Source organism: Hemitrygon akajei, chromosome 9, assembly GCF_048418815.1.
Source record: "Hemitrygon akajei chromosome 9, sHemAka1.3, whole genome shotgun sequence".
Taxonomy (NCBI): domain Eukaryota; kingdom Metazoa; phylum Chordata; class Chondrichthyes; order Myliobatiformes; family Dasyatidae; genus Hemitrygon; species Hemitrygon akajei.
In genome coordinates this window covers 47,240,355-47,264,259 of record NC_133132.1, presented here as the reverse complement: position 1 = coordinate 47,264,259, position 23,905 = coordinate 47,240,355, and the positions used below count along the sequence as shown (strand labels likewise).

Sequence of the window (23,905 nt, the reverse complement as noted above, 5' to 3'; positions counted from 1 at the left end):
TGGGAAGAACAGGCCCCCAGTCCTCAGGGTTGCATCGCCGATGGCCGTTGGCGGGGGCGTCTTAATAAGCTCGGCAGAGGATGGTGCTCGGAGAAGCTGTGTCGGAGGGGATGGTTGGAGGTTCGATAAACTCAGAATCCGCTGTGGTCAGGTCGCTTTCACTGTGTGCTGCGTCTGCGAGGCTGAGTCAGGCGGCGCCATGGAAGTCCATAGCGGGGGTATTCCCTTCTGCCGCCTGCGTGGGATGATGAGTCAGTCGAGACCCTGAGGACTTGTGGAAACTGTGTGGTGGTTTCCTTTGAACTTATAGTCTTTTAACATCTTTGGACTATTTTTATTGTGCCCATGGTCTGTTTTTTTATCAGTTATGCTATTGTTTGCACTGTTGTAACTAAGTGGTTTTGTGTAGGTCTTATAGCTTTAGTTTTTGGTCTTGTTTTGTCTGGTGGATTCGGAGCTCCTTTCAGGGGAACACGCTAAGATGGTAGTGTGATATTAATACGCAGCAGCCTCTCTGGGGATTGCCAAAAGTTATGTGGATTTTCTGGTGTAGCCTGTTTTGTCATATGCTTTTGTGATATCATTCTGGAGGAACATTGTCTCATTTTCTAACTGCTTTGTGTTTGTGGTTTCTAAATGACAATAAACTGAATCTGAATCTGAATTATGCCAGACCTTGTCAAATGCTCCAGCCTTTCCAGCTGCAACACCAAGAAATCCCCTGATTTCATCCTAGCCCCAACCATGGGACAATTTACAATCACCAATTAACCTACCAACCAGTACATCTTTGGACTGTGGGAGGAAACTGGAGCACCTGGTGGAAAGCCGCACGGTCACGGGGAAAACGTACGAACTCCTTACAGGCAGCAACATGAATTGAACACGGGTAGTCTCTACTGTAAAACGCTGTGCTAACCACGACACTACTGTGCCCCTCCATCTATTCAATATAGACTTAAGCTGGTAAAGAGGGGGTAGAGTTTTTAATCGATATTTGTCAGCGTGTTTCTGGTCCTTTAACAGAGAAAGCAGCGTTGCTGTTGTTTGTTTTTAGGAAAAGTGCCGGTTCAAATGGTGCAGATATTGGAGAGGAAACATCAAGGTAGTAATAATTATATTATCATTAATTCTAAAGCAGCAATGGAAAATGGCATGGATTATTCTAAACTAAAAATTGGTTAATTGGATGAGAACAGATCTGACATTGGGTAAAATGGAAATCGAACTTGGTGGGTAATAGAAGAATGGAGTAGATTCTGGTACCTTCATGTGAGGAAGTGTCCTGCATGCAGTTTCAGCTGCTCTCTACTTCCCCAGAAAGATTCTGCCACTGACTTACTGCAGTACATGTTTCAATGAGGGGTGACCTTATTGAAAACTATCGAATGTTGAAAGACCTCGACAGAGTGGATGTGGAGGGGATGTTTCGTATGGTTGGAGAGTCCAGCACCAGAGGACACAGCCTCAGAATAGAGGGACGTCCTTTTGGAAGGGAGATGAGGTGGAATTACTTAGCCAGAGAGCGATGAATCTGTGGAATGCGTTGCCACAGGCGGTTGTGGAGGCCAAGTCATTGGTTACATTTAAGATGAATTTGTGCATGAAGGGATATGGGGAGAGGCAGGGGATTGGGGTGAGAGGAAAAATTGGTCAGCCATGCTGAAAAGACAGAGCTGACCATGCACCAAAAAAAATTCTGCTCCTATATCTTAAGGTCTTACGGGTTTATTTCTGATCAACAGGACCCAAACATGTAGGCAGTTTGCTGCCTGTATTATAACATGGCCATATAACGGCTATTTCCAAAGATCAGAACTGTGAGAACTTGAGCTGGTAGTGCGAGAAATTCAACCAGTAATGCCTGCTACTCTTAAAACAGAAGTGTGCTATTGAATATGATATTCAATAGGTGATAATAAATCTTTTAGAACTTCTCAAAACAGGCTATGGAGATTGCTAGTCAGCTAATGCCAGAAAACCCACAGAAAAAGTTCAAGCCAATGTCAGTCTCTTTAGAATGTTCCTAAATCAGCTGCGTCAATGGTTTTGATTATACTGTTTATCAGCATTACCATGTGCCATGTCATATCACTTGCGTGAACATGATCTTCTATCTATCTTTAATTGGAGAAGTTCTAATAAGCTCTTCCAAACTTTTGCCTTGATATAACTCATGAATGTCATGCGCTGTCAACCGCAAATTTTTCTTCCATCAATCACTGCAAGATGTTCGAGCTTCTCCTTTCCACAGTACATGTCCTAGAAATTTATGGTAGGTGGTAAGTGGCTTTTAGTGTTTATCTTGACCTTCTGTTGTGAAAGCTAAATGCTATTAAGCTACATGCATTGGAATCTGAGAAATTTCATGAAATAACCAGAATATAGTTTAAGAAAATGTGAAGAAGCTAATGGTGTCCGTAGATCATATTAACCAGATTGAGAAATCTGATTTGGAAACATCATAATAAAAAGCACAATTCGTCTTGGATGAAGAATACAGAATACAATGAAAGATATTCTTCAGACTCATTATGCTTACTGTTAGGAAAACCTGTAAACATTTGTAGATTCAATAACTGAAGAGATTCACTGAATGGTTCCATCATGCATAGAGTGCATTGAATATATTTCCTTATTTTTTTCCCTACTCAAAACTCTGTCACAAAAATATCCTGTAATAACACTGCTGATCTCACTTTGTGCCACTGATACTGATAATTTGTCGCACTTGGCATCTAAGACGATCCGTTGATGATAAGCTAAATTCCTTTTTGCAAACTGAGCCATTTTTAGCAAGCATAATCTTGGAAGGAAAAATATGGAACTATGTATCTGTCACTTTACATTTTCCCCAGGGAATAAGAACCAAAACCTACAGGCGATCAGTTTAAAGTAAGAGGCGAAAGATCTAAAAGGGACCTGAGGGGCAATGTTGTCACATAGGGGATAGTGAGTATATGGAATAAGCTGCCAGAGAAACCAGTTGAGGTAGGTATAATAACAACATTTAAAACCATTTACCAGGTAAATGGTTAGGAAAAGTTTTGAGGAAATTGGGCCCATATGTAGGCAGATGGGTCAAGAGTATATGGGCATCTTGGTTAACATAGTCCAGATGGGCTGAAAGGCCCATTTCCATGCTGTATGACTTGACCAACTAAATTTTCCACATTCTACTTAATTTTTTAGATGATGTGGGTTTCTTATTAGGTAGTGTAAAGGTCACTACATCACTGATTGGAGTTCAGTTGCTGCCACTGCGTATTAGAAGTCTTCATTCTCCCTGTGACTGTGTGGGTTTCCTCCCACAGTCCCAAGACGTACAATTAGAGATAGTGAGCTGTGGGCATGCTATGTTGGCACCAGAAGCGTGGTGACACTTGTGGGCTGCTCAGCACAATCCTCGCTGGTTTGACTTGACGTAAATGACACATTCACTGTATACTTTGATATTTATATGTACATATGAAGCCAATCTTAAAAAAAAAAACCTTTAGTCCAAGGACCTTTCTAAACATGGTCTAATGTTAAGGAAAAGAGGTTGATGCTGACAGATTTCCTTGGTTTATTGTGCATGGCATCTCTGTCAAACAAAAGACTCGCTTAAGAACCAGGAATTGTAAACTTGTATGGCTAAACGTTCCTGAAATCGTTATGGGAAAGAAGTACTTATTGCCTACATCAACTAGGAGAGTACCTTTTGTGGATGTATTCCACTGTTATTCCATCAATTTTAAAAAAAAAATATGCATTAGTGCAGAGCTGGAACGTTGGCATAGTACAAAGATGTCTAATCAATTCTCTAGTTTTTATTGAAAGAAGTTCTAATTGGCTAATATGACATAGCTTTATTGCTGTGATTATTCACTTCATTACAAAGAAGTGGACCATCTGTTAGTTCATTACAGCAGTTCATTACTTATCCAACTCTTTATCTAGTCAGGAAGGTATTAGAATTCAAAACCACTGTGTGGGATTTCACCTGAGTTACACAGACATTCCTCAAGAAACTGTCTTGAGTCATTAGCCACCATTTGATTATACTGTTCTCTACTTGCTAGGCATCATTCTCAAAAGCTTTCTAGATGTTAAATTTTATTTAACAGTTTAAAGATTTTTGCATTACTAGAAACCTGTTTATAATTTGAACAACCCTTCTACTATAATTTCTGTCTCTGTTGTGAAAGCAAAGCCATTTGTTTAATTATGTGACTAAACTGGCAGTAATTAAAAACTGTCAACTCGTATTTATCTAAGCAGAATGTTAATTGATCACCCTTACCTTTCAGTATAAACAATAATTTCATTTGAGGATGGATTAGAGAATTTGCCAGGTGTTTGTTTCCAAATTTAAAGCATGAATAAAGAAAGATGGATAACACTATTAATTAAGAGTGTTCATTCTAGGTTTTGCCTGAATAGATAATTTTTCAGCTGGGCTTCTTCCCTCTTTGACTGCATAGCTATGAAAGGTAATGTGTTTTGAAATGGAAGGCAGTTTTTTTTATTGAGATAACATGCAGAATAGGCCCTTCTAGTCCTTCAAGCCCAGCAAACCCCAATTTAACCCGAGCCTAATCATGGGACAATTTAAAATGACCAGTTAACCTACCAACTGGTGCATCTTTGGACTGTGGGAGAAAACTGGAGCACCCGGAGAAAACCCACACGGTCATGGAGAGAATGTACGTTTGCCTTACAGACAGCAGTGGGAATTGAACCCAGGCCACTGGTTCTGTAAAGCATTGTGTTAACCACTACAGTACCATGCCATTGTAGCAAGAAAGCTTCAATTTTGTCAAGATCCCTCTGACAGCCTGAGTCTTAAACTGGCATCAGTCTTGTTGCTAATAAAGTATTAAACATTTGAAGCTTACTCAGTTTGATAATTTATCTCCATGTGTCCTGATGCATCAACAACTTGCTATTTGTCCATTACCCACCATCTGCCTGCGAATGGTCATATTGTATTCCAATCTAGCTAAGAACAGAACATACGTAACTGCTCTTCCAATGTTACACTTCAAATACTCCCAGCAGTATGTGTCTCCCTCAAATGGTCTCCTCCACAAATCTTATTATGCTGTAATCCACACAGGGACACGTGGTACAAAAAAGAACCTATCAATAGATCTGAGCTCACACTCACAAATGTCAGTACTCTGTCAACAGAAACATGGAGCAATGCCTTAAGAAGGCAGCATTTATCATAAAGGACTCCCATCCTCCAGGGCATATCCTATTCCCATTACTACCATCAGGAGGGAGGTACAGGAGCCTGAAGACACACACTCGATTCAGAAATAGCTTCTTCCCCTCTGCCATCTGATTTCTGAATGGACATTGAATCCATGAATCCTGCCTCACTATTTTTCTTTTCTTTTTGCACTATTTATTTACCTTAATTTTGTAAATATATATATTTACTGTAATTTACAGTTTTTATTCTGCATTACAATGTACTGCAGCTGCATAACAACAAATTTCATGACATATGCCGGTGACATTAAATCTGATTCTGAATGAAACTATAACTGCCTTCAGCATGTAGTATTTGATTTGCATTATGTTATTCTTCCCTCAGAAACCATACTAATGGCTAGGCCATCATTTAATTGACTGTTAAAATTGTAATAGAATTGCTATGAGTGAGCCACTCTGTTGAACCGGTACAGATTGTGTATAGAAAAGCTATTTCTGCAAAGATCTGGATTTTCAACCCAGGAGAGATAAGAGACTTTCCCAAACAATTCCTGCAGCAAAATGCTTGGGCTAATGTGGTCAGCTTTCAACATTCATGGCCATCTTGCTTTGTGTTGGTAGAGTTTTCCCCCAGATTCCCTTTGATTTCAATTTTACTCGGTTTCCCTAGTGCTAAACTTGATCAAAAGTTATGCCAAGGCTAATCAGTGCCTCCACAATACTGGGATTTGGTATTCCTAACTAAGTGACATCTGGAGACAAACAACCGCTGCTCGACAGTAATGGTCACACCACCTCCCATTATTTTGCTAATGAGCTGATCCTAACTTTCCTCCTAACTGACAAATCTGTTCAATTTCTTTATGTCACATGCAAACTTTGAAATGATACCCTATATCGAAAAGGTGTGAAGTCTTATTAGTATCCCAGGTAGGTGGGTCTGGTGATGGGTGGCTCAGAAGGGTAAATCTCTACTACAAACATCTGGAAAAGAAATTACTATCTTCTGCTGCCTCTCCCTCAGCCTATATTGCATCCACTGGCCACTTTCTTTAATCACTGTTTGCAAACACCCGAATACTTAATCAGTTTAATATCTCACCTGAAAGATAACATATTTAATAGTTCACAACTTTCGCTGCTATTCATGTTTGTCAACCTGGTTTGTCTTAGAGTGGGCCTGAATTTGTAACGTTCTGATGGTGGTAAGAGTGTCTTCACTGGGTCTATCTAACACAGAGGCCATGCTGGTGCTGGTCTGATGTGGCATTCCTATATCGTGTTGAATAATGTTGGCGTGTTGGTTACCTGTACTGCTTGCTTGCAGGGTGACCTTTAGTCAAAGAGTAACTGATGAAAGGAATTTATGAGCAAGGGAGCTGAGTTTGGCTGAAGATTGAGGTTGAACTCAAGATCTGGCCAGCCTCCAGAAGGGAAGATGTAGCAATGGATATACTTAGTAAACATAAGATCATCAGAAATTATATCGGTCAGTCATGTGGGTAGAAGACAAAAGTCAGATATTTCTGAATAAAATAGAAAGCAGTAAATTAAGCCAAATTGGTTGACTTCAGTAGCTGGGCAAACCATGTGCTCATCCCTGCTTCAACAGCCAAAATTATTTTCCCTTTCTACTTGATGGGGGTGGCGGGGTGGAGATATGTCTCTACCAAAGGTCTTGTAAGGCATTCCTTCCCTCTGCTAGCTTGCAGATCACCCTTGGGCAAGGTGTAGCACCTGCTTAACCACCTCCCCCCTACCCCAATGAGGGCCACATGAAGCTATGGGAGCAGGTGGTGGATGGTCGTCTGAGCAGCTGGTGCATATCACAAGCTCTGGTTATGTGACCACTGACGCCAGGCAGACAATCTCTGAAGAGGATTGATAATGGCTGGGGTCACCCGTCTTGTAAAGACACTGCCCAGAAGAAGGCAATGACAAATCATTTCTCTAGAAAAATTTGCCAAGAACAGTCTTGGTCATGGAAAGACCATGATCACCCACGTTATATGACACAGCACATAACGAACAAATGAATGATCCCAATATGTAGCAGGGTTGGGTAGCTTTACTTTGATATGATTGCTGAAGCGAGGGGTTTCTTTATATTAATTCCAGGTTGTTTGAGCAACTGTCATTGTATGTACTCAACAGCAACTAACTCAAAATAATCTCTGCATATTTCTGAGAAAGCACCCCTTTCATACACATCTTCTGCCAAGCCCTTCCGAAGACTTTCTTTTAACTATTTTATGACCTGGATTCGCTGGCAAGGCCAGCATCGATTGCCGAACTCTAATTGCCTTTGCCACTTTTCCCCACTGAAGTCCTTCCACAGATGTTGTTGGGTAGGAAGTCCCAGGATTTAAACCCAGCAGCAATGAATGACCATTAATATTCTTCCAGGATGGTGTGAAGTTGAAGAGGATGGCCAGCAGTTAGTCAAGTCCCATGCACGTTGGCCTTGTTGTTCTTGATGGTAGAGGTAGCAGGCTTGTTGGGTGAGGGTGCATTTGTAAATGGCAGACACCAGAGCCAGTGTGTGCTGGTACGAATGTCTACTATGGTGGATGAGGTACCAGCTGAATGATCCTTCATTGGTAATGTCCCCAATTCTTTTGGTGCCACATTGATGACTTCACTGGAGCTTGTCAATTTCATCAACTTTGACAACAGCTTCTGTCCTGCCCTCAAGTTCACTTGGTCGCTTCTCACTTCATCCCCCATACCCCACCTATCCACTCACCTTCTCCCTCAACTGGCTTCACTTGTACTCCTTCCCCTGCACCCTCCTCCACATTCTGGCTTCTTTTCCCTTCCTTTCCAGTCGTGATGAAGAGACTCAGCCCAAAACGTTGACAGTTTATTCCTTTCCATAGATGCTGCCTTACCTGCTGAGTCCAACATTTAGTTTGTGATATCAGTTGAATGAACTCCTTTGTCTTGAATGGTGTTGAGTGTTTTGAGAGTTCTAGTTGCACTCATCCAAACAAAAGGAGAGTATTTCATAATGCTCCTGACTGATCTAGTACCCGGCTTTGTGGGTCGGGGGAGAGTCTCCCACTATAGAGTATCTAGCTATTGAGTAACTCTTTTGGTGATAGTATTTACGTGGTTGGTCAGTTTGGATTCAGCTCCATGATGTCACAGGAAGCTGACAATTGTGGGAGGAGGGAATGCAGGATTTGTTGATGATAAGAATGTACTTCTGAACATGCCATGCGTACACACTTTCTTCAGCATATGTCCTTTCTCCTCTTCATCCTAGTTATCTGTGTGCCCTTTTAATGTCTGCATACCATTTTCCACCTTTTCCAGCGAAGAATAAACTCTGGCAGCTCCAATCCAAAACAGAAATAAATATAATCAGGCCCTTGTTGAAAATCGCTCTGAGGTCAGGTTCCTGATCTCAGAGCAATACAAAGCTTTCTTTTCTTTTCCAGCCTGTGGAAATCCCTCTTATAGATGGAAACAGTCCCTGGAAAGTTTAGTTTCAGAGAAGTAGTTTGAATGTTTATGAATGCACAAAGTAAACAAGGCACTGAACTCCAACTGTGGAATCAATACAAGCTTGGCAAAAACAGTTAGTACAGATTTGTAATTCAGACTTAGTTCTGAACATACGCAACAATATTCTCTTTCATTGTATGCTTTTCTTGCAAATGTGATGTGATTGGAATGGCCTTGCTTACTTAAGCAATCAAGATGCCTTCAACAAAATAATTGAAATATGTAGCTTATGAAACAACGTGTGTAAAGAAGGTTGCTTACGTCTTGGTCAAAGTCAAAGTAAATTTATTATCAAAGTACATTTATTTCACCATATACAGCCCTGAGATTAATTTTCTTGCGGGAATACTCAATAAATCCAATAACCATAATGAAAGGCAGCACCAACTAATGTACAACCCAGCGTGTGCAAAACGGTACAGACTGTGCAATTACAAAAAGAAAGAATGAATGAATGAATAAATCAATAGATTAATAAACAAGCAATAACTACATAATATGAAGCCCTCTTGAAAGTGAGCCCATTGGTTGTGGGAACATTTCAATGATGGGGCGAGTGAAGTTATCCCTTTGGTTGAGAGGTAATAACTGTTCCAGAACTGATGTATATCCTTAATCAGAATTGCATTTTAACTTTACAGCTACCTTGAGAACTTTAAAAAGTACACAAGTATACACAAAGATTATTTCTTTTGGCATTGTTACGAATGAGGAGCAACTCTGATGGGCAGAAGGGTGCAAAATCGCCCCCCCCCTTTTTGAGAATCGCAAAATCGCTATTATTTCGGGTCTGATACCCAGGAAATGAGAGAGATACACAGCATGTCAGTAATGAGAGAGAGACAACACAGGGATACACAAAGGTGGAATGTCTCCTATTGACAAAGAGAGAGATTACTGCTATTGTCTCTTGAAGAAGGAATTGTGTATTGAGTACTGTTCTATTCATTGAAACCCCTCAGGGGGCAACCAGAGTGGTCTGGTTGAGGGATTGCATCATCCCAACCTGATTGACACCTGAGACCCCGTGAGTGGGGATAAAAGTGAGGGTCTGGGGAACACCCCTCAGACGCACCAGGAGAGACGCTACGAGACTGGTGGGGGCTTGTGTGTGTGTCCACCCTTGCCTGGGTGACGAGTCCACCACGGAACGGTCTAGCTAAAGGATGGAGATGGATCAAGATCGTAAAATGAAAGTCAGCAAGTCTCTCTCTCTCTCTCTCTCTCTCTCTCTCTCTCTCTCTCTCTCTCTCACTCACTCACTCTCACACACACACACACACACACACACACACACACACACACACACACACACACACACACACACACACACACACTTGCAACACAATGATCAACAACTACTGCAGCCTGCGTGAACTGAACGGAACTTTATATTTCCATTGGACAATTCATTATCCCCTAGACAGCGATAGAGCTTATTTTTTATTGATTATTATTATACCCGCACTTTTAGGTTTAGTATTGATGACGTATATTATCTGTATATTTGCAATTATATTATTTTTGTGTATTTTTACTAATAAATACTGTTAAAAATAGTATCATCAGACTTCAACGGATACTCCTATCTTTGCTGGTAAGACACCCAGTTACGGGGTTCGTAACAGCATATAACAAATTACTTTTTATCCTTAATACCCAAATATATTTTAGCAGTAAAATATTTACTTGATCATAGCTGATGAATTAATATAACTAAATATTTTAAAACTAAGCAATCACTTGACATGGGTATTTGTCTGTGATTCTCTCAGTGTTCCATAGGGCCCTGAGTCTTCCCACAATGAACAATCTATCTCAGAGTGTCATGTACTTGTGGAAGTGGCAGATCAAGATGGTGGGGGAGAAGGCAAATTTGTCTTTTGAAATGAAATTAGTGCATCATTTTAAGCAATTTCTATTTTTAACTATCTTTGTATTCATGTGTCTAATGCGCTATTTAAAACATTGTTCCATTAATAGGTGCAGTGGAAATTCCTTCCTATATTGTTGCCTGTATTGTGATGGACAGACTGGGAAGAAGAAATACACTGGCACCATCCCTCTTCCTGACTGGCATTACCTGTGTTCTCAGCATGGTCATTCCTCAGGTAACACTCAATTTTATTTTCCTCGAAAGCTACTCTGGATTTCAAATGTGTCTGTTTTTTTATTAACCTAAAATTAATGATAGATCAATTTTGAATAAGTTTCACATACAAAATTTTCTACAATACTGTGCATACGTCTTACACACACTCATATAGCTAGAGTGCCTAAGAGTTTTGCACAGTACTATATTTGTCAATGTGGAGCGGAGAACGAATTTGTAAATCTGGCGGGAGCAAAGGATGTTGGAATGGTGAAGGTGGAGTGGCATGAGTGTAGACACACCTAGTCCTGAGACACCAGACATGGTCATTTGATTCCAAGCAATTGGTTTATTGATCAATTGATCATTACAGAATGTCTCTCTTCTGCTTCCCGCTTCGTCCCCCTTCTCACTCTCAGTTCACAATAGAGAACCATATCAAATCAAGTTTATCATCACTCACAAATGTCAGAGAATTTGTTTTCTCTTTCAGCGGCAGTACAGTGCAATACATTAAATTATTTCAGTGTGCAAAAGTATCCCATCATCAGTGAGTCCAGAGTTTGAGGCTTGTTGTTCGGTGATCAGCAGATCTTCTGACTCTCATTTTTAAAAAAAAATTTAAAAAAATGTACCTAAGGCCTTTGGAGAGTACTTTATCTTATTGCTTTTTAAATAGGGAAAATAGATAGAATATGCAGTAAATAGTCCATTTGTAATGCTAAGCAAAGGGATGTTAAGATAGGATTTCAGGATTCAAGTTTGTGAATCACTTGTACATGGAAACACAGTGAAATGTTCCATTTGTATTTACAACCAATAACCACTAGAGGCAGCCCACAAGTATTGCCACATGTTCCAGTACCAAAGTAGCATGCCCTGAATGCTGGCCAGTACAACACAGAATACAACAAAACAGGACATATGAAGCACCAAAACAACCACAACAAAAGGCGCTTCATTCCTCCCTCCACCCGTGCACATACACAGTCCTCTAAATCCCAATCAGATTGTCTTCTTCGGCCTCCAGCATCCAGTGGACTCAGATTTGAACTTGGAAATGCAGACATTGGGCCTTAGACTACCCTGGAGGACTTGCAGACCCAAGGTTTTGGCCAGTGGGCCTCAGTTTCTGGATTTCCAATTCAATCCTTGGTCCTTGGCCTTGAGCCCAGGACCTGCCTATTACCGAACAACAAACCTCAAACTCTGGACTCACTGATGACGGGACCCCTGAACACTAAGCCTTGAACTCTGGTCTCACTGATTCATGAAACCAGGGAGGGCATCAGACCACGTTCATCCTACCTGCATGAAACTCCAACTCTGTTTTGGACAAATAGAGGAGCAGAAAGAATGGGAAAGTATTTAATCAAGGGAGGGGGAATTATAATACCATTAGGCAGGAACCTGAGGGCAGAAATTGGGAACTAATACTCAGGAAAATGCACCGTGGATGTTGTTTGGGGGCACTTGCATGTGATTCTGGATAGGTTTGTCCCATTGAGGCAGGGAAAGAATGGTAGGATGAAGTCATGGTTGACAAGAGATGTAGAACATCTTGTCAAGAGGGAAAAAGAAGCTTACTTAAGGTTTAGGAAGCAAGGATCAGGCAGAGCTCTGGAGAGTTACAAGATAGCCAGGAACAAGGTGAAGAATGGGCTTAGGAAAGCTAGAAGGGGGCACAAACAGGCCTTGGCAAGCAGGATTAAGGAAAACCACCAGGCAGTGTACACATAAGTGAAGAACAGGAGGATGGCAAGAGTGAAGGTAGGACTAATGAGGAATAGTATAGGAATCGTCCACCTTGAGTCAAAGAAGATGAGGAAGGTTCTCAATAAATACTTTACTTCAATATTCACCAGTAAGAGGATTTAGAATTTATTTAAATCTTACATCCATCCCACAACGTGAGGGAGTAAAAATCTTTGTGTTATGACTCCGCTGCAATGTACAGACATGTGAATTTATACATCTGATGGCTTGTGGAAAGAAGCTGTCCCGTAGCCTGTTGGCCCTGGCTTTAATGCTGCGGTAGCAGCTGAAACAATTTAAGGTTGGGGTGACTGGTGCCCCAATGATCTTCCAGGCCTTCTGTCTGCACCTGCTGCTGTAAGTGTCCTCAGTGGAGGGAAGTTCTTATCCACAGATGTGCTGGGCTGTCCATACCACTCTTTGCAGTGCCCAGCGATCAAGGTTGATGCAGTTCCTGTACCAAGTGGTGATACAGCCAGTCAGGCTGCTCTCAATGGTGCCCCTGTAGGTCTTGAGGGTTTGGGGGCCTATGCCAAACATCTTCAGTCGCCTGAGGTGAAAGAAACACTGTTGCGTTTTTTTTTGCCAAAAAGCCGGTGTTTACAGTCAAGGAACTTGAAACTACTCACCCTTTCAATTGCAGACCCATTGAGGTTGATTGTGGAAGCCTGTCTCCGTTCCTCCTGTAATCCATGATCAGTTCTGTTGTTTTTTGGATATTGAGGGAGAGGTTGTTATCCTGGTACCACTGTGTCAGGGTGTCAGCCTCTCCTCTGTAGCCTGTCTCATCACCACGAGAAATAAGGCCCATCAAAGTCGTGTCATCTGTGAATTTGATCAGCAGATTGGAGCTGTGTGTGACAGTACAGTCGTGGGTGTAAAGGAAGTAGAGAAGGGGACTCAGAACACAACCATTGGGGACACCTGTGTTGAGGGGCAGAGGTGAGGGAGCCCATCCTTACCACTTGTTGGCGATCTGATAGGAAGTCTAGGATCTGGCTGCACAAGGTGGGCTGTAGGCTGAGGTCTCTAAGCCTCCCATCAAGTCTGGAGGGAGTTATGGTGTTGAATGCTGAACTGTAGTCCAGGTACATCATACTAACGTATGCATCCTTCATCTCCAGGTAGTGAGGACAGTGTGTAGTGCAGTGGCTATGATGTCATTGGTAGACAGGTTCCATCAGTAGGTGAATTGGAGGGGGTCCAGTGTGGGTGGAAGCAGACTGCAGATGTAGTCTTTAACCAGCATCTCAGAGTATTTGCTTATAATGGAGGTGAGTGCGACAGGGCGCCAATTGTTCAGGCATGCTACCTTGGTTTTCTTAGGTACAGGGACAATGATGGACGATTTGAAACAGGAGGGCACTACATGCTGGGAGAGGGAGAAGTTAAAAATATCTGTAAACACACCAGCCAGCAGTTCAGCACACACTTTGAGGATGCACCCTGGGGTGCCATCTGATCCCACTGTCTTGTGGCAGTTGACACATGGGATTGTTCTATGTACCTCAGCCTCGGAGATGACCAAGGAGCAGGTCTCGTCAGCAGCTCTCCTCCAGGGTTCAGTCCTATCAACCTCAAATCGAGCGTTAAAAAAAAACAGCTCATCCGGGAGCGAGGTGGTAATGTTGGCTGTACTGCTGCGTTTCCTCTTGAATTCTGCAATAGTGTGCAGTCCTTGCTATACGCTATGTGTGTCATTGTCACAGAGTTGTGACTGGATTTTGTCCCTGTGTTGCCGTTTTGCTAGCTTGATGGCTCTACGTAAATCATAGTGGCATCTCTTGAGCTCCTGTTGGACTTTGGAGGCGAAGGCTTTATCCCTTACGCTGAGAGCAACACACACTGAACTATGTATCCAAGGCTTCTGGTTTGGGTAGACCCAGACTGATTTTTGAGGAGCAATGCCTTCAGTGCACTTCCGAATGAAGCTTGTGTCCACCTCTGTGTATGTGGAGAGGTTCTTAGCTCGAAATACTTCCCAGATGGCATGAACAAAGTAGTCTCGTAACAGTGGGTCTGATAGGTTAGACCAGCAGTGGATAGTTTTCACTATGGCCACTTCCTGTTTCAGTTTCTCCCTGTAGATGGGTAGGAGCAAGATGGAGGAATAGTCAGACTTTCCAAACAGAGGGTGGAGAATTGCTACGTAGGTGTTGCGGAAGGGAGAGTAGCAGTGGTCGAGTATGCTTCCTCCCCGTGTGCTCACCTTGCTGTGTTGACAGATCTTTGGGGAAGCTGTGGTCAGCGACACTTGGTTAGAGTTCTCCAGTGATGATGAATAAGCCTCTGGATGTGTGGTTTCATGGATGTTAATGGTTTCACAAAGTTCATTGAGAGCCAGGTTGGTATTGGCCTGTGGCGGGATGTACACAGCTGTAATAATAACAGACGTGAATTCTCTAGGCAGCCAGAAAGGTCGACATAACAGCATAAGGTTCTCCAGATCCGGGGAGCAAAAGGATTTGAGGGTGTGTGCGCTACCTGGATCGCACCAAGCATTGTTCAGCATGAAACATACTCTCCCACCTTTACTTTTCTTAGAGAGGGACTTTGATGTAAATCAGGCTGATATGCTTGAGCATGTCAATGTTAAGAAAGAGAATGTGCTGGAACTTTTGAAAAATGTTAGGATAGATAAATCCAGATTTGCCAGACGGGATGTATCACAGGTTACTATGGGAAACAAGTGAAGAGATTACTGTGACTTTGGCAATGATCTTTGTGTCCTCACTGGCCACAGAAGTAGTACCAGCTGATTGGAGGGTGGCAATTATTATTCCTTTGTTTAAGAAAGGAAGTAGGAATAATCCTGATAATTATAGATCAGTGAGTCTTACTTCAGTGGTGGGCAAATTATTACAGACGATTCTTAGAGACAAGACCTATGAGCATTTGGAGAAGCATAGTATGATTTGGGATAGTCAGCATGGCTTTGTGAGAGGCATGTCATACCTCAAGAACCTGATTGAAGTGTTTGAGGATGTGGCAAAGAATATTGGGGAAGGAAGAACAGTGGATTTGGTGTTTGATAAAGTTCCCCATGGTAGGCTCGTTTAGAATGTCAGAAGGCATGGGATCCAGTTAAGTGGATACAGAATTGGCTTGCCTATAGAAGGTAGCGGGTGATTGTAGATGGAGTGTATTCTGCCTGGAGATCAGTGACCTGTGGTATTTCATCAGGACCTGCTCTTTGTGATCTTAATGAATGACTTGTATGAGGAAGTGGAAGTGGGTTAGTAAGTTTGCAGATGACATGAAGGTTAGTAGAGTGGTGGACAGTGTGGAGGGTTGTTGTAGGCTGCAGTGGGACATCAACAGCATGCAGATGACAAACGTCAGCAAACGCAGCACCGATCTCTGCAGCACACCACTAGTCACAGGCCTCCAGTCAGAGAGACAACACTCTACTACCACTCTCTGGCTTCTCCCACACAGCCAATGTCTAATCTGAGTGACTGAACCTTCTTACTAACCTCCCATGTGGGACCTTGGCAAATGCCTTACTAAAGACCACATAGACAACATCCACTGCCTTGCCGTCATCAACTTTCCTGGTAATTTCCTTGAAAAACTTTAAGATTGGTTAGACATGACCTATCATGCATGAAGCCATGCTGACTGTTTTTAATCAGTCTGTGTGTATCCTAATACATACTGTATATATGGGGTCCCTCAGAATACCTTCCAGTAGCTTCCCACTACTGATGTCAGGCTCACCGGTTTATAATTTCCTGGTTTACTTTTAGAGTCTTTCATAAACAGCAGAACAACATTGGCTATTCTCCAACCCTCTGGTACCTCACCTGTTGCTAATGATGATTTAAATAGCTCTGCTAGGCCCCTGGCAATTTCTTCACTTGCTTTCCACAGGGTCTGAGGGAACACCCTGTAAGGCCCTGGAGATTTATCCACCCTAATTTGCCTCAGGACAGCACACACCTCCTCCTCTATAATCTGTATAGAGTCAATGAAGTTGCTGCTGTTCTGTCTCTCTTCTGTAGACTCTGTGTCCGTCTCCTGAGAAAATACAGATGCAAAAAAAAATTTAAGATTTCCTTCATACATGGATTACCATTCTGATCTTCCAGAGGATCAATTTTGTCCCTTGCTTTTAACATATCTGTAGAATCCCTTAGGATTCTCCTTCACCTTGTCAGCTAGGGCAAACTCATGCCTTCTTTTAGTCCCACTAATTCCTTTCTTAAGTGTTCTCTTGCATTTCTTATCCTCCATAAGCACCCTGTTTGTTCCCACCTGCCTATACCTGCTATGCACCTCTTTTTAAAAAAAAAAAAAACCAGGGCCTCAATATCTCTTGAAAACCAAGGTTCCCTACACCTTATTCTGGCGGCACATACAAGCTTTACACTCTCAAAATCTCACTCTTGAAGGCCTCCCTCCCACTTACCAAGTACACCTTTACCAGGAAACAGCCTGTCCCAATCCACACTTTGTCAGGTCCTTACTGATCTATCAAAATAGGCCTCACTCCAATTTAGAATCTCAACCCGTGGACTGTATGTTTTTTTTTGCATGTTTACTTTGAAACTAATAACATTATGATCTCTAGATGAAGAGTGCTCCCCTAAACAAACTTTTCTCAGCTGCACTGTCTCATTCCCTAATAGCAGATTAAGTGTGAGATTATATATAATTTGTTCAGTTCCTATTGTCATATTTAATAACCTGAAGAGTTTTGGATCTTTTAAACCCAGTGAGGAAGCTGCCAAAGTTTTGAAATTAGTGACACTGAATAAATATTTTTTTCTTCTGTTTGGCTAGGACATTGAGGCTCTGTCTATCACTCTCAGCATGATTGGAAAGTTTGCAATCGCTGTAGCATTTGGACTGATTTACCTGTACACTGCTGAACTGTACCCTACTATAATAAGGTAAGAGGAAGAAATATGTGATGATAAATTGTAACTGTGGTAAATGTGCTTTCAGCTGTTAAACTGTAAGAGTTTCGAATGAAATTACACAATCTACTAAATGAAGATTTGTTAGTCTGGTAACCCACAATAAAGAGAAAAAACACTCATGGAATAAGGATTGTATAACTTGGTTTTGGGTAAAGATTAAGACATTCCTGCAGAATCAGGCATATATTTCTGAAGGCCCTTAGACTAAGAAAGGTTAACTCTGTATTAGATCATTAGACCAGAAGGCATGGGAGCAGAATCAGGCCACTTGACCCATCCAGGGAACCCCATTATTCTGCCTTCTTCCTGTAATCTTTGACATCCTGCCTAACCAAGAAGCTATAAACCTCCGCTTTAAATATGCATTCCAAATGTTACATTCATATTTCTCCTTCTTAAAGCTTTTAAAGTAGGTCAAAAGGTGCAGTTTTGTTTTACACTCTATGTTTATCATCTCAAGCACAGTTACTACTGGAAAGATATTTGTTCACAAGGAAGATAGATAAGCCCAAGACCATTTTCCCTGATGTCCATGTTTTTGACCATAAGACATAGGAGCAGAATTAAGCCATTTGGTCCATCAAGTCTGTTCTGCCATTCTACCATGGCTGATTTATCATCCCTCTCAACCCCATTCTCCTGCCTTCTCCTTGTAAGCCTTTGATGGCCTTACTGACCTAGAACCTATCACTTTCTGCTTTCAATATACCAAATAACCTGGCCTTCACAGCTCTGTGAGGCAATGAATTCCACAGATTCACCACCCTCTGGTAAAGAAATTCCTCCTGTTCTCTATTCTAAATGGATGTCCTATTATTCTGAGGCTGTAACTTATGGTTCTAGATTCACCCACTATAGGAAACATCCTCTCCATACATCCACTCAATATTTGATTGGTTTCAATGAGATTCCTGCTCATTCTTCTAAACTCCAGCGAGTACAGGCCCAGAGCCATTAAATGTTCCTCATACATTAACCCTTTCATTCCCGGAATCATTGGGATAAAACCGGTAATTTCCCTGCTCCAGCAGAGATCAATGATTGTCCCAGAACCTCTCTCTACTTGTATAAGTCCAGTCACACAAGAACATTTCGCTTAGCCACTGACTTACTGAGTTCTTCCAGCATTTTGGGTTTGTTGCTTAAGGAATCCAACATCTGGATAGGTACATGGAGCTTAGAAAAATAGAGGGCTATAGGTAAGTCTAGTAATTTCTAGGATAAGGACAGGTTCAGCACAACCTTGTGGGCCGAAGGGCCTGTAAAGTGCTGTAGGTTTTCTATGTTTCTATCTGCAAAATCTCTTGTGTTTATAAATTAGCCACCAGCATTCTATGAGAAATTAATGTGACCTCCCACCCCTAAGAAAAGATGCTGTTTGTCCTAAATGTTGGCAATATTTTCTATGTTTTTAAAAAATATTATAAATAAATACTTTGTTCCTCAGTTTCGGACATTGTTGTGCTAAGTCTAAACGGTTAGCTGTCAATCCATAAAGCTAGATGTCAGCTTTAGATGAAGGACAACATTCATCTCTATCAGATGGTTTCACTCTACAATTAACATAAAATCTACATTGATATGCCAGTGGGAAAAAAACACAGGGAATTGTGCATTATTCAGAATGTTGTCATGCAGAAAAGGGGATCCACCTACATTTTCAACTGGATATAAAAGATCCCATGTCATTATTCAAAAGAGAACAGGACAACTTTGGTACTTCAACCAACAAACTTTTGGGACGAACAGATCAGTATTCAAAGTTCAAAGACATATATGTCACCATATACAACCCTGAGATTCACTCATTCACAGTAGAACCAAGAAATACAAGACAATCAATGAAAACCTATAGTATTTCATTGCTATGTGCCTGTTGGTTGCTCCCATTCCTGCATGACTGTTTATTTATTTGCTCCTGTTTTCAGCACCAGTATCTTCTGTGTCTCCAAATATTTATACACCTCCACATTGATATTATAATGATCCATCTCACCAGATTCTGGGTGGTGAATACCAAAGATTCGCCACTCTCTGCAAGGGGGAAATCTATTTATTTGGTGATACAGTGCAGTGTAGGCCCTTCTGGCCTTCGAGCCACACTGCCCCAGCAACCCCACAACCCTGATTAGCTCTAACCTAATCCTAGGATAATTCAGAAAGCCTATACATCTTTGAACTGTGGTTGCAACACCACTGAAAAAGACATTTTGTATCCATCAGTTGTAAATGACCAGTCCCTTATCTTATAGCTATGCCCCCTAATTTGAGATTATCCCTCATGCATCAACCTGTCAAGGCCTTTTAAGATATTAAGTGTTTGAATAAGGCTACCTATCATTTTCCTAAACTCCAAAGAATGCAGGTCCAGAATTAGGGCACTATAGTAGCCTAGCAGTTAGCACAACGCTGTTACAGCTCGGGGCATTCCAGAGTTTGAAGTTCAATTCCGTCACCGTTCTGTAAGGAGTCTATACACCCTCCCTGTGGAATGCATGTGTTTTCCCTGGGTGATCCAGCTTCCCCCCACTGTCCAAAGACGTATCGGAAGGTTAATTGATCATTGTAAGTTGTCCTGTGATTAGGTTAGAGTTGCCTGGGTTTGCCGGGGATTACTGGGGCGGTGTGGTTTGAGGGGCTGGGAAGGCCTACTTCGCACTATATATCTAAATAGTTTTCTGTTCAGGATTCCTACAGCTCTGTTATTCCATGGCCCTCAATCGTAATATCAAGCCAATTACACTAAGTGACCACTTTTTTAGATGCCTCCTGTGTCTAGTAAAGTGGCCACTGAGTGTGTGTTTGTGGTGTTCTGCTGCTGTAGCCCAGCCACTGCATGGTTCAATCTGGTGTATATTCACAGATGCTCTTCTGCACACCACTGCTGTAACATGGTAACTTGAGTTACTGTCACCTTCCTGTTACCTTGAACCAGCCTGGCCATTCTCCTCTGATCTCTCTCATTAACTAAGCATTTCCGCCCACAGAGCTGCTGCTCACTGGATTTTATTTTGCTTCTTGCACCATTCTCTGTCAACTCTAGAGACCATTGTATGTGAAAATTCCAGATCACCAGTTTCTGAGATACCCAGTCTGGCATGACCACTGTCAAAGTCACTTAGATAATTTCTTCCCCATTCGGATATTTGAACTAAGCCTCTTAACCATGCATGTATTATTTTATGCATTCAATTGCTGCCACGTAATTGGTTGATTAGATATTTGCAGTAATAGCATGTGTACAGGTATACCTGTATAAAACTGGCCAATGAGTGTATGTGACACCTTATCAAATGCCACTCGGAAGTCCACGTGTACCGTAGCCATTGCATGTTTCTTATTGACAGTTCAGCAATCAAATCAGGAGCATTGTAACGTCATGTTGGCTTGAAATTGTATCATTGGTGTTTCATAGCCAACAGTATTATGGAGATGCTTCACCAGAAGATCTGTAGCATTTTACAAAAGGAGCTCACCAGCATCTTCTCAGGGGCAATTAGAAATGCAAAATATACGATGACATTACAAGCAATGGCTATTTCATGTAAAAGAACAGTGGTGTGTAGGGGGCTTTGAGGTTCTGACATTCATCCTTTGGGGTACTTTTCTGTTATTGTGTATGTCTGTGAAGAGCAAGAATTTCAGGTTGTATATTGTATACGTTTTCTGATATTAAATGGAACTATTGAACTATTATTTAGAAATAAAATTTACATGGCAATGAACATTGGTTTCTAATTTTTGCTGGATTCTCCCAATTACCTTGCCATAACTTAGCTGGACGGTTGACAAATTCCCAGAAAACCATGTCAAACATGCACATTTAGCATCTTATTCTTCCAGGGTCTATATTAATCTCCCACTTGAATTTCCAAATGCTGCTCTGTTTACTAATTCTGGATTAGAGCTATTGAGTAATGGTGAGAGTGTTTCTTTTTAGATCATTGGCTGTTGGCAGTGGGAGCATGATGGCCCGAGTTGGAAGTACAGTAGCCCCTTTTTGTGTTCTCCTTTCATCAGTGTGGATCTTCCTACCACAGGTAAATCATCCTTACTTAAATATTGGCACATGTGAAATAGATTGACGGTATGCATTTTGGCCCACAAAAGCTCCGGCCTCATTTTTATCCCAAATATTTCAAATTCCAATATATAGATAGAAACATACAAAACCTACAGCTCAATACAGGCCCTTCAGCCCACAATGCTGTGCCAAACATGTACTTGCTTTAGAAATTGCCAAGGTTACCCATAGCCCTCTAATTTTCTAAGCTCCATGTACCTATCCAGGAGTCTCTTAAAAAATCCTATTATATTCGCCTCCATCACCGTTTTTCGGCAGCCCATTCCATGCACTCACCACTCACTGAGTAAAAAACTTACCGCTGACATCTCCTCTGTACCTACTTCCAAGCACCTTAAAACTGTGCCCTCTCATGTTATCCATTTCAGCCCTGGGAAAAAATCTCTGACTGTCCACACGATCAATGCCTCTCATCATCTTATACACCACTATCAGATCATCTCTCATCCTCTGCCGCTCCAAGGAAAAAAGGCTGAGTTCACTCAACCTACTGTCATAAGGCATGCTCCCCAATCCAGGCAACATCCTTGTAAATCTCCTCTGCACCCTTTCTATAGTTTCCACATTCTTCCTGTAGTTAGGTGAACAGAACTGAGCACAGTACTCCAGGTGGGTCTGATCAGGATCCTATACAGCTGTAACAATACCCAATGGACCATATGCTTTCTTAACCACACAGTCAACCTGTGCAGCAGCTTTGAGTGTCCTGTGGACTTGGAACCCAAGATCCCTCTGATCCTCCACACTGCTGAGTCTTACCATTAATACTCTATTTTGTCGTCATATTTGACTTACCAAAATGAACCACCTCACACTTAACTGGGTTGAACTCCATCTGCCACTTCTCAGCCCAGTTTTGAATCCTGTCGATATCCGGCTGTAACCTCTGACAGCCCTCCACAACATCCCCAACCTTTGTGTCGTTAGCATATTTATTAACCCATCCCTCTACTTCCTCATCCAGGTCATTTAGAGACATCACAAAGAGAAGGGATCTCAGAACAGATCTCTGAGGCACACCACTGGTCACCGACCTCCATGCAGAATATGACCTCTCTTTGCCTTCTGTGGGCAAACCAATTCTGGATCCACAAAGCAAGGTCCCCTTGGATCCCATGCCTCCTTACTTTCTCAATATGCCTTGCTGAAATCCATACATACTACATCTACTGCTCTACTTTTATCAATGTGTTTAGTCACATCCTCAGAAATTCAATCAGGCTCGTAAGGCATTACCTGCCTTTGACAAAGCCATGCTGACTATTCCTAATCATACTATGCCTCTCCAAATGCTCATAAATCCTGCCTCTCAGGTTCTTTTCCATCAACTTACCAACCACTGAAGTAAGACTCACTGGTCTATAATTTCCTGGGCTATCTCTACTCCCTTTCTTGAATAAGGGAACAACATCTGCAATGCTCCAATCCTCCCGAACTTCTCCTGTCCTCATTGATGATGCAAAGATTATTGCCAGAGGCTCAGCAATCTCATCCCTTGCCTCCCACAGTAGCCTGGGGTACATCTCATCTGGTCCTGGAGACTTATCCAACTTGATGCTTTCCAAAAGCTCTAGCACATCCTCTTACTTAATGTCTATGTACTCAAGCTTTTCAATCCGCCATACATCATCCCTACAATTGCCAAGATCCTTTTCGGTAGTGAATGCTGAAGCAAAGTATTCATTAAGTATCTCTGCTGTCTCCTCTGGTTCCATACACCATACATCACACTTGACAGTGGAGCCTATAGCTCCTCTCTCTCATCTCCTCACTTTCCCTGACCAAGTGAAGGTCATGGAGCTGCAGCTCCAGTTCCCTAACCTGGTCTGTAAAGAGCTGCAGTTCGATGCACCTGGTGCAGATGTGGCCACCCAGGTGGCTGGGAGTCTCTCGGACTTCCCACATCAGACAACCCAGTGCAGAACACCAGCCTCACAGACATACTCCATTTCTAGTCTTCATAGGTAACCTACCTTGTCTCAACTCATTATTGCCAAAGCCCCGTTGAGCCAAAGACCTCCTACTCTGACTCCCTCTACTCTGTAGCCCACTCTATAAAGCTGTCTCATTTTAGACTCTTCACGCTGGTCTAACTCACTGACGTCCACACGCTTGTGCAGTCGTCCCTCATTCTTCTATAATTTGCTTATACAATTTACTAAACTTGTAAATAAATAGCAGTCCTGTGGCTATTAGCTGTGGAAGACGACTGCCTGGTTTTGAGCAATTTTAGACAAATAGCTTGGGATAGAGTCTTTCTTGACTGTACTGTCAATAACACCTAGCATCATTTTGAGACAGATTTGGTGATAACTAGGTCATTTTCTATGAACA

At 41.9% G+C, this 23,905-nt stretch overlaps 1 protein-coding gene across 3 annotated transcripts in view; it reads left to right on the top strand.

Moving 5' to 3' along the window:
* The window catches only part of slc22a16 (solute carrier family 22 member 16), a 117,437-nt gene that overhangs the window by 81,945 nt on the left and 11,587 nt on the right, over positions 1–23,905 (top strand). For all 3 annotated transcript variants that reach the window (XM_073055906.1, XM_073055909.1, XM_073055907.1), the window contains 3 exons: positions 10,699–10,826; positions 17,348–17,457; positions 21,428–21,527. In XM_073055906.1, coding sequence (XP_072912007.1) covers positions 10,699–10,826; positions 17,348–17,457; positions 21,428–21,527 — 338 coding nt within the window. The remainder of the gene's footprint in view (positions 1–10,698; positions 10,827–17,347; positions 17,458–21,427; positions 21,528–23,905) is intronic.